The 11761-nt window shown below is 44.4% G+C and overlaps 1 protein-coding gene across 2 annotated transcripts in view; it reads left to right on the forward strand.

Moving 5' to 3' along the window:
- VPS53 (VPS53 subunit of GARP complex) overlaps positions 1–11761 on the forward strand; it is a 125299-nt gene that overhangs the window by 103773 nt on the left and 9765 nt on the right. The window contains exons 18-20 of one of the 2 annotated variants that reach the window (XM_027130559.1): positions 36–184; positions 4198–4267; positions 8403–8483. In XM_027130559.1, the coding sequence (XP_026986360.1) occupies positions 36–184; positions 4198–4267; positions 8403–8411 (228 nt within the window). In that variant the 3' untranslated portion in view covers positions 8412–8483. Of the gene's footprint in view, positions 1–35; positions 185–4197; positions 4268–8402; positions 8484–11761 lie in introns of those variants that run through there. The other variant, XM_027130558.1, reaches the window with a different exon arrangement.

The raw sequence follows: 11761 nt of genomic DNA on the forward strand, positions 1-11761 counted from the left end.
CCTAAAGGCTTGTCCCGCCCTGTCTCCATTTTCAGATGCAGTGGCAGAACGTGGAGCATGTCGGTGACCAGAGCCCCTACGTCACCTCTGTCATTCTTCACATTAAACAGAACGTCCCCATCATCCGTGACAACCTGGCTTCCACGCGGAAATACTTCACACAGTTCTGCATTAAATTTGCAAAGTAAGTCCTAGAACGTCCTCATCACTGGGTTCTGAATGCCACGCTGACCACCAGCACGCGCCCGATCCAGGTGTCCCCGCCGTCCAACTAATTTCTTTGTACCCCAGAGAAGCATAGTAAACTAAATTTGCTACTTAAAGTCCTAAAGAACAGTAGTAGCCATACAGTCATCCTCATTAAGACAGACAGAAGTGAGTGGGGAGCTCCTGTCATTCAAATTACGTGGACATGATGACACCCCTGCCTCCCCCCAGGTTTGGGTAATGAAAATTATTTTTCAACATTTCATGTATGTATTTTGTGTCTCCAGCTAGATGATAAGCTTTTTAAGGGTAGGAACCATGAGTTGTTTCTTTTGAGCCTTGTCTTACTCCTTCCTCCTAGCACTCGTTACTGTAGCTGCTGGAATATATCCACTTGTGGACATGCATGAGCCCAGGGAAGGTACTAGAAATTGGGGAGAGCAAGTCAGGGAGCCAGTCCATTGCCAAGTAGGTGGAGTGAACACTGCGCTGCGTGTCTTCCTGCCACGTCCTCCTGTGTGGCCATTTCTGGCTTGTTTTAAAGAGGGGAAATGGTTTGGTCCCTCGACAGTCAGCATCTGGCTATAGCACTGTTTCTCTGGAGACCGGACACCGTGGAGGGTCAGTACCTCCTCTGACCAAGTATCAAGCAAGCGTTTTGGCAGACTTCGCAGGCAAGGGCCTCAGGAAGATGGGCCCAGTCCCAGCTACTGAATTTAGGTTGTTCTCTTCCAAGTCCCAAAGGGTGATTTAGGGCTCCAAGTTTCTGTCTTCCCCAGATCTCTCCCAGTTTGTATTCAATTAAGGCTTTCCCTCACAAATGAATCCCTAAGGAGCAACAGTTATGGAGTGGCTTGTGGCGTAAGCTTCAGTTCCCAGTTTGTCAGGAAAGGCTCGCGTGGCCTCTCCCGGGAGGCATTGACATGTGCGGGGCGGCGGGTAGGCCAGGAGCGGACACCCCTCCACTCTCTGGGTGCTCCTTAGCGCATGTTGAAAGCATTGCTGGTAAATCACACTGTGACACTCCCCGTAACCCCGGGTAGAAACAGCGTCTCTAGAAAAATTGGCCGTGGCCAAGAACCTCCAGTGCGATGCACGGGGGTCTGATGGAGCCAATGTTAAAGTGAGTCAGGGGTCCACTTACTTACCTAGTCCCGGCGTCTGCCTCACATTCTCTCAGAGCCCTTTGCTTTCATTACTAAGCCCATATTGGGTGAGCTGGGAAGAGGATGCCCACCTCTCACATCTGGAAAAGTTTAACCTGTGATCTAAAAAGTGGTTTTCTCATTTAATCCCCGGTACCCTCTCATCATTATAAACTCCCAGCTGAAGGCCAGAACCCTCAGATGGGGGCTGTGAGAAAACCCTTCTGCAGCCAAGAGCGATAACTGCCACCACTGCAGCGGCCTGGAGGAGCCTCTGGCAGTTACCCGTCACGTTGCTGGAGCTCTTCCCACACAGACATGTCCCTGGTCCCTGTATCTTCCCCACCCCACCCCTACAGTCTAGCACACAGAGCCAGTTCAAGGGCACGCTCGAAGCCTACTCTAGTGTGAAGTGATTTAGGTTATAAACTGTGCGCGTCATTGCCATTGGTCGTAATGCAATCTCACACTACTCGGCTCTGCTTTAGAGCCCGAAGGATCCCTTCCACATAGGCCCTTGTCCTCACCCCCTCCTGATCAATCGGCAGGCATTCCCGTAGACCTGATATCTGGAGCTGACATCTCTTTCCTTTTAACTTCCCTTCTCATCTCACTAATGCAAAGCCTTAGGTGTTTCCTTTTGCCTCCACTGGGTCTCTGAAGCAACCACAGTCTCTCCTGTTTAGACATCAGGATCACCCCGCTGATTGAAACTACTGTTTGAACCATATGCGACTTCCCTCATCCACTCAGCTGATTCTCCTCCATTCAGTCATGGAGATGATAGATCTCTTACTAGTGGTTGGAGGGATAAAATCAGAAGTGTTAAAAACGTCCTGGTAAAGTGCTGGTACCATGCTGACATTTAAAAAGTGTTAGCTGTTACATTATTATTTATTCAGCGTGCAGTCCGTTGAGCGCCTGCTGTGTTCCAGATGCAGAGTTAAGTGCTTTGGCTTAGTAGACGTGGTCCCTGTCTGCATTTGCCTTACGGTCAAGTGGAGGGAAGTAGACGTGTAAGCAAATAAGTGTAACAGAGTAGGTTACGTATTAGGCTAGAGGTCTGTGAACTCTGCAGAGTATGGTGGAGGTGACTGAGGAAAGGCTTCATAGGAAAGCTGGCCTTGAGCAGAGTCCGGGAGACATGTGTGCACTGACCTGCAAGGCCGTGGGGAGGGGCGTTCCAGGCAGAGGGAGCAGCGTGAGCAAGTGCACAGAGGCATCAGACAGCCTCTACAGAGTCGTAGGATCTGCAAGTGGCCCAGCCCACTTGAAGCACAGCGCACCAGGGCTTAGCAAGATGGGGCTGGGGAGAGAGAGTCAAGACAGTGAAGGAAGGCCTGTCTGCAGCCATCGCAAGAATTGTAATCAGGGGAGCGTCTTGGTCATGTTTGCATCTGAAATATTGATAGATTTCTTTGGCAGCTGGCTGATGGATGAGAAATGATAAGGCCGAAGGCTGGGAGACCAGTTAGGAAACAACTGAAAGAGCTCTAGTGAGAAAGAGAAGGGCAGCGGCAGGGGGCTGGTCAGGAGGGGTGGGTGTGGGCCTTCAGGGAAGAGCTGGGAACTGATTGGATAATGGAGTTGAGGGCAAGGGTATGGTTTCTGACTTGGATGACTGGGCAGAGGAGATCCAGTCCCCTGAGCCTGGTTTTGGGGTGGGGCTGAGTCTTGGATATGCTGGGGTCGAGGTACTGGTGCCATGCCAGTGGGATGTCCAGTAGGCCACTGGATAGCAGAGTGGGCACACGCATTCTGGGAAAGATGTGGAGAGAGCAGAGCGTGGCGAGCGCAAGCCTGAGAGCAGCATTTGGAGAGTGAGGAGAGGGAGAGGCTGGCCAGGCTTTACCTCGACCTCCAAGCCCTTTATTGCCATGGTCCTCCCTTCGTCGTGGGCCCTGTGTTCTCCTGGTCAGCTCACTCTGAATCTGGCCTGATTATAGGCATTTCTGGTTCCCACATCTTCTGTTCTGCACCAGTACAACTCAGCCTTCCCTACACAGGCCTCTGCAGTTTTTTTTCTAAAAAGCCCTCCTGACCTATTAAAATCATATTCTCCCTTTCCCCAAACCAGCATCATCAATCTACCTGGCCCAGGTTGCCCTTCAGTCCCCAGTAAACTTTTTGGAGATCATGTATTTTGTTCCCTGATCTGACAGTTACTCCCTTAGCATTTATTTCCTATGTTTTTGCATTTAAGATCGCATAACTACCTCATGTGTATTCGACTGTCTTTATCTATTAGGATGTTTTCAGCTACTAGTCATAGAAGCCCTGACTCAGACTGACCTAAACAGAGGTGAATTTTTTTTATTTCATATAACCAAAGTCCAGAGATAGGAGAGATCCAAAGATGACTGCCTCAGTGGTTCAGCAATGTCATTAAGGACCCAGGCTCTTTACTTACCCTCCTCTCCTTGGGCCTGGCTTCATCCTTAGAACAGTGGTAAAATGTTAGCTCTAGATGTTAAATCCAAACACACGAATACCCTAAAGAAGAAGAGAGACTCGCCCCAGCCGTGCAGTGAAGTCCTTCCCTCCAGCTGGCTTGGAGCACAAGCCACGTCAGCACCAACAACAGTCACCAAGGGACCCCAGGCTCTGCCTGTAGTTTAGGAGGGATCAGCTTTTCCCCAGCATCCCAAGGCCAGATTTACCTAAATAAAACCAGGGCTACAGTTAGAAAGAAAAAGAGTGGATGCTTGTAGGCCACAGTAGTGTCTACTTTAATTCTCAGTTTTCTTGTAGAAGGAAGTGGGGCCTTAAAAAAAGAAGAAATGTTTCTGCAGTTCTTTACCAAAGAGAATATAAGCCTAATTTGTCACTTCTTTTTTATCCACAGCTCCTTCATTCCCAAGTTCATCACCCACCTCTTCAAGTGCAAGCCAATTAGCATGGTGGGAGCAGAACAGGTAAGACGGAACTGGGATAGGACTGTTCCTTATGGCTTTTGTCGTAGATCAGACTGTGTAACTTCCTAGTACAGAGCTGCTGTGGAGAAGTAAAGTCACTGATTTCCCTGTTTGAGGACAGAATGATGACCTGGCAGCTTAAATTATTCATCCATTTATTGAAAACATTTTCATTGAGTACCTCCTAAGGTGTTTGTCCTTAGACAAGTTGCTTAACCTTCCAGGGCTGTACTTTCTTCAGCTATAAAATGGGGATACTCACAGCAGCGCCTCACAGGGTGCTTGTGAAGATTAAACAAGATAATGCACTGAAGTGCTTGACCCAATGTCAGGCGTATGAGAAGCCCTCAGCAAATGCCAGCTGTTACTACTGATAGTTTGTTTCCACTGTCAATGCCCATCTCCCCACATAGAAATATCTAGTTGATGCTTGCCGCGGGCTGTCTGGCTGACCAGCTTAGCAGAGTCAGAAGTACTGTCTCAGCAAACTTCCTGGGAGGTTGCGTGGGTTCAGACACTGACCGACTGTGTCTGAGTGTAGAATTTCAGTGTTTGGAAATTCTTACCTCTTGCATGTCATAAACACAGAACGAATTCTGTCCTCGGGAAACAGCAGAATAATGCCCCAGCACGCCCAGTTTCATTAACTCATGTTTATCGGGAATCCACTCTGTTCACTTTTGTGTGTGATAGGAGAGGACGCGGAGTGATTGCTGTCTGTGTGTCTGAGAGAAGCTTTAGATTCTCAGTTACTAGGTTTCTGTCTCTAGACTTGATGAAGCCACTGGAACACAAAGTTGACTCATTGGGAGCATGTTTCCATGAGTTTGCAGCTCTGCCCAGGCCTTACAAGCTCATTTAGTGTCCAGTAGCATGATATTTTCATATTGTCACATGAACCCAATGTCATATCTATTTTCCTCAGATTTTCTCTTCTTTAAAAGAATGTTAAAATAATCAGCTCAGACTTGAAAGCCCGCACCTTCAGAAATATATCAATTTGGCCAGTATTTACTTCTGCTTTGAGATGCAGATGAGAAAACCATCTGTGAAACTGGTGTTTTACTTTCTCAGACCCCAGACAAATAGGAGTGGGTGACAGGAGAGCATAGATCTCAACAGGCCCAGCCTGGGGGAGGCCGTGGGTGAGAACTAAAGGCAATGTGGCCCTTGGAGGATTCCCACCTGAAGTTCAGGTTTAGCTTGGGTCCGTTCTTGCCCTGAGTATCTGGCCTTAGAAACCCAAGCAGTCATGGAGCTGGAGGCATGATCAATCAGGCAGCAAAACCATAGGAACCGGGCTTCCCTGGTGACGCAGTGGTTGAGAGTCCGCCTGCCAATGCAGGGGACACGGGTTTGTGCCCCTGTCCGGGAAGATCCCACATGCCGCGGAGCAGCTGGGCCCATGAGCCATGGCCGCTGAGCCTGCGCGTCCAGAGCCTGTGCTCCGCAATAGGAGAGGCCACAACAGTGAGAGGACCGTGTACCCAGAAAAAAAAAAAAAAACAACACAGATTCTGCTGCAAGTCTTGCAGCGGCTGTAATCCAAACTTTAACGAAAGCTGTGAGAGTCAAAGCAAAGACTGAGGCCTAATCTCAGATGCCTCTGCTTTGCCACAGAAGTACTAGATCCTAAACTTAGACTACACTTCAATACTTGTGCCAAAAATGGGAAAGGAGACATTTTCCTGCTCTTGATTCTCTTCCTGATTACTGTATAAAGTAAATTATTTCTCTTTGGGCCCCAGAGTCCACTTGAGCAATTGCAAGGGCACGCGGAACTGAACCATACCAGTGTTTGTAATGCTTCTTGCTAGTTTGTGATTTTCAGAGAGTCTTGTGGGATTTGCAGGGTCATTAATTAGTCTTTTGGCCACAGTATCTATGACTGAGCACACAGTAGAAAAGGAATCCAGGGACTTCCCTGGTGGCGCAGTGGTTAAGAATCCGCCTGCCAATGCAGGGGACACGGGTTCGGGCCCTGGTCTGGGAAGATCTCATATGTTGCAGAGCAGCTAAGCCCGTGAGCCACAACTGCTGAGCCTGTGCTCTAGAGCCCATGAACCACAACTGCTGAGCCCACATGCCACAACTACTGAGGCCCGCGTGCCTAGAGCCCATGCTCCGCAACAAGAGAAGCCACTGCAATGAGAAGCCCGCGCACCGCAACGAAGAGTAGCCCCCACTCGCTGCAACTAGAGAAAGCCTGCGTGCAGCAACAAAGACCCAACACAGCCAAAAATAAATAAATAAATTTATTAAAAAAAAAAAAAAAGGAATCCATTTGCATAAACTACTTACCAGAGAGGAAGCAGCACATTGTAGTGTTGGGAAAAGGACCCTAAAACTTGGGGTCCAGTCCCCGCTCTGCGTTTAATGGTCCCTGTGATCATGAGCAGTTGCTTCCTTGCTCTGGACTCAGTTTCCTCATGTTTAAATAAGAGCCCTGAATCAGACTCTCCACACGCCTCCTTCTAGATCTATTGTATTGTGGATCTAAAATATTTTGAGGGGACTTCCCTAGTGGCGCAGTGGTTAAGACTCTGCGCTCCCAATGCAGGGGGCCCGGGTTTGATCCCTGGTCAGGGAACTAGACCCCACAAGCATGCCACAACTAAGAGTTTGCATGCCTCAACTAAGGAGCCCACCTGCTGCAACTGAGACGCAGCGCAACCAAATAAATATTTTTAAAAATTCTTAAAAAAATAAAAATAAAATATTTTGAGCAATATAGTTCATTCATGTCTATGAAATATAGACATGAACTATATTGCTCAGAATATTTTAGATCCATAAATATTTTCCTTTGAGTTATCTTTATATACCATATTGACTTTTTTTATTGTGGTAAAACATACATAACATAAAATTTAACATTTTAACCATTTTAAGTGTACAGTTCCTAGTATTAAGTATATTCACATTGTTGTGCAAACATCCACCATCCACTTCCAGACCTTTTTCATCATCCCAAACTGAAACTCCCTTCCCATTAAACACTAGCTCCCCACCCCTCCTGCCCCAGCTGCTGGCAGCCACCATTCTCCTTTCGATCGCTATGAATATGACTGCTCGAGGGACCTCCTAGAAGTGGAATCATACAGTATCTGTCCATTTGTGTCTGGCTTATTTCACTCAGCGTGCTTTCAGGGTTTATTCATGTTAGTATGCTTCAGAATTTCCTTCTTTTTAAGGCTGAACAGTATTCCATCATACATATTACCACATTTTGACCATATTGACTTTTTTTAAAATAAATTTATTTATTTAGTTTTTAAATAACGTGATTTTTTTTAACATCTACATTTCTTTCTATTCATTCATTTATTTATTTATTTTTGGCTGCGTTGGGTCTTCGTTGCTGCGCACGAGTTTTCTCTAGTTGTGGCGAGCGGGGGCTACTCTTCGTTGCGGTGCGTGGGCTTCTCATTTCGGTGGCTTCTCTTTGTTCCGGAGCACGGGCTCTAGGCGCACGGGCTTCAGTAGCTGTGGCAAGTTGTGGCACGCGGGTTCAGTAGTTGTGGAGCACGAGCTTAGTTGCTCTGCGGCATGTGGGATCTTCCCGGACCAGGGCTCGAACCCATGTCCCCCTGCGTTGGCAGGTGGATTCTTAACCACTGCGCCACCAGGGAAGTCCCTAAAGACCTTTTTGAATCTCTTAACTACCCAACTGCTCACTTTTCTCTGTCTCATTAAGCTCTGGCCCGTCTTGATTTTTATGAGGCCCTCCTTCCCACTGAGAGCTTGAAGCCTCTTCTGTCACCCAGTCAAAAGGGTCCTCCCTTTGTGCCACACAAAGAGACAGGCACGGCCATTCTCCACAGGGGTTTACAAGCATTGGCAGGGTCGCCAGGGTCCTGGAGATGGGGAGACCGAGCCAGCTCATGAAAGAAATGAATCAGTTAATGAAAAACAATATTGCCATAAACATCACACTTAATGGTCAAATATAGAAAGATTTTCTCTTGACATTAGGAAGAAGACAAGGATGTCTGCTGTCACCATTTCTATCCCACATTGCCCTTGAAGTCCTAGCCAGAACAATAAGACAAAAAATAAAAGAAAGTTTTAAAGAAATAAAAGGTACACAGATTAGAATGGAAGAAACAAAACTGTCATTTTTCACATTTCACAGAGAACGTGATTGTGAATGACAATATCCAAGAGAATCTACAAACTATTAGAATATAAATTTAGTAGGGGTGTGAGATATAAGGTCAGTATTTAAATTATTTTTAATATTTGCATATAATAGCAACAAACAATTTAAAATGAAAAATTTTTAATGAAACCATATACAGTAGCGTTAGGAGACATTAAATAGCTAGGAATAAGTCTATTAAAAAACGTGCTAGTCTTTTACACAGAAAATGATACAATATTAAGAGACATTAGAGAAGACCTTTAAAATGTCAGGAAAGCTCATGTTCATGTATTAAAGGACTCAATATTTTTATTTATTTATTTATTTATTTTTGCGGTATGTGGGCCTCTCACTGTTGTGGCCTCTCCCATTGTGGAGCAACAGGCTCCAGACGCGCAGGCTCAGCAGCCATGGCTCACGGGCCCAGCCGCTCCGCGGCACGTGGGATCTTCCCGGACAGTGGCACGAACCCGTGTCCCCTGCATCGGCAGGCGGACTCTCAACTGCTGTGCCACCAGGGAAGCCCAGGACTCACTATTTTTAAAATATCAATTCTTCCAACATTAACCTCTAGATACAGTAAAATCCCAGTAGGGATGGGGTGGATGTGGGTGTGAATGGGAATTGATAAGTTGATTCTAAAAGTTGGATGGAAGTGCAGAGACCAAGAATAGCTAAAATAACTCTAAAGAAAGAGCAGAGAGTTGGAGGATTTAAACCTCAGGATACCAAGACTTATTTTAATGCTGAAGTAATTAAGCACACAGGGACAAATGGGCCAACAGAACAGAGTCAAGTTCAGAAATAGACCCACGCATACATAGACACTTGATTTATGACAAAAACGGCACTAATTCAGTTGGGAAGGGATGGTCTTCTCAGTAAACAGTGCTGAGTAATTGAATATCCACGTGGAAAAAAAATTAATCTTGACCTTAACCACACACCACATAGGAAAGTCAGTTCCAGCAAGGATGTGGAGAAATTAGAACCCTCGTACACTGGAAATGGAAAATGCTGCAGCCATTTTGGGAAACAGTTTGGCAGTTTCTCACAATGTTAAACATAGAGTTCCCATGTAACCCAGCAATTCCACTCCTAGATAGAAACCCAAAAGAACTGGAAAAGTATGTTCACGCAAACACTTGTGCAGCGTTATTCAAAGCAGCGTTATTCATAATAGCCAAAAAGGAGAAACAACTCAAATGCCCATCAGTTGATGAATGGATAAAGAAAATGGTTTAATCTTACAAGGGAATATTATTCAGCTCTAAATAGAAGTGAAATACTTACACATGCTACAACATAGATGAACCTTGAGAACGTTACGCTAAGTGAAAGAAGCCACAGACAAAAGGTCACATAATGCATGATTCCATTTATATGGAATGTCCAGAACAGGCAAATCCACAAGACAGAAAGAAGACTAATGGTTGGCAAGGGGTGGAGGAGAGGAGGAAAAGAGATGTGATCGCTAATGGGTATGGAATTTATTTGTGGTGTGTTGAGATGTCTGGAACTGAATGGTACACTTTTAAAAGGTGAATTTTATGGTATATTGTATCTCAGTTTTTATAAAATCAATTCCAGGTGGATTATAGCTCTGAAAGTGAAAGATAAGACAACAAAACTTCTGGAAGATAATAAGAGAATATTTTTATGACTGTGGGTTAGGCGAAGATTCCTTAACAAAACATTAAAAGTACCAATCATAAAAGAAGAGATTATTTGGAGTACTTAAAATTAAGGACTTCTTTTCCTCAAAAGACAAGCCAGAGTAGCAGATGATATTTGCAATATATGTAACGAAGTACTCATATTCTAAGTATATACTTTTAAAAATCTCTTAACATATCACTTATATGTGGAATCTTAAAAGGAAAAAAAAAAAAACAATTTCATAGAAACAGGGAATAGAATGTTAGTTGCCAGGGGCTGGGGGAAGGGGGAAATGGGGAGATGTAGGTCAAAGGGTACACAATTTCAGTTCTAAGATAAGTTCTAAGGACCTAATGTACAGCATGGTGACTGTAATTAATAATGTGGTATGATATACTTGAAATTTGCTGAGAGTAAATCGTAAGCATTCTTACCACATACACAAAAGGAGAGTTAATTATCTTGATCTTGGTTATCATTGCACAATATATACGTATGTCAAATAATCACCTTGTACACTTTTAGTATATGCAGTTAAAGTATATTTGTCAATTATTCCTCAATAAAGTTGAAAAAATTACTTAAAAAAACCCCTCAACAAATCAATTAGAAAAAGATGATCAACCAGTAGAAAAATGACAAAAGATTTGAATAGGCACTTCAGAAGGAGGCTCACCAAAAAAGCCAAAAAGCATATTAATCATCCAGGGAAATATAAATTAAAGTCACAATGATATTAGAATGGCTAAAATTAAAAAGGCCAACGATACCAAGTGTTGGTGAAGATGTGAAGCAACTGGAACTTTCGTGCATCGCTGGTAGGAATGGAAATCAGCACAACCAAATTGGAAAACTATCTGGCAGTCTGTACTAAAGCTAAACATATGCTTACTCCTTGAACCGGCAATTCTGCGTAGATGCCACCCCAGAGAAATAAGGGTGTATGGCCACCAAAGGCATATACAAGAATGTTCATAGCACGTTAATGAGCAGTAGACGAATCCTGAGTGACAGAGGGCAGAAGAGTGGTCATCTTTGTTAGGAAGGAAAGGAGAGCGTTGACTGGAAGAGAACCTGAGGGAGCCTTCTGGGATGCAAGAAATGTCTCATATCCTTTTTTTTTTTTTAAATTTTTTTAAAATTGAAGTATAGTTGATTTACAATATTGTATTAGTTTCTGGTGTACAGCAGAGTGATTCAGTTATATATATGTATATTCTTTTTCATACTCTTTTCCATTATAGGTTATTACAAGATATAGAATATAGTTGCCTGTGCTATATAGTAGAACCTTATTGTTCATCTATTTTATATATAGTAGTGTGTATCTGCTAATCCCAAACTCCTAATTTATCCCCCTGCCCTTTCCCCTTTGGTAACCTAAGTTTGTTTTCTGTGTCTGTGAGTCTGATTCTGTTTTGTAAATAAGTTCATTTGTATCATTTCATTTAGATTCCAAATATAAGTGATATCATATGATATTTGTCTTTCTCTGTCTGACTTACCTCACTTAGTATGATAATCTCTAGGTCCATCCATGTTGCTGCAAATGGCATTATTTCATTCTTTTTATGGCTGAGTAGTATTCCATTTTGCGTGCGTGCGTGCGTGCGTGCGTGCGTGCGTGCGTGCGTGTGTGTGTGCGTGTGTGTGTGTGTGTGTGTGTGTGTGTGTGTGTGTGTGTGTGTGTG

This window comes from Aethalodelphis obliquidens, unplaced genomic scaffold (assembly GCF_003676395.1).
Source record: "Aethalodelphis obliquidens isolate GAN/ISIS:26980383/991018 unplaced genomic scaffold, ASM367639v1 scaffold38, whole genome shotgun sequence".
In the NCBI taxonomy this organism is placed as follows: Eukaryota; Metazoa; Chordata; class Mammalia; order Artiodactyla; family Delphinidae; genus Aethalodelphis; species Aethalodelphis obliquidens.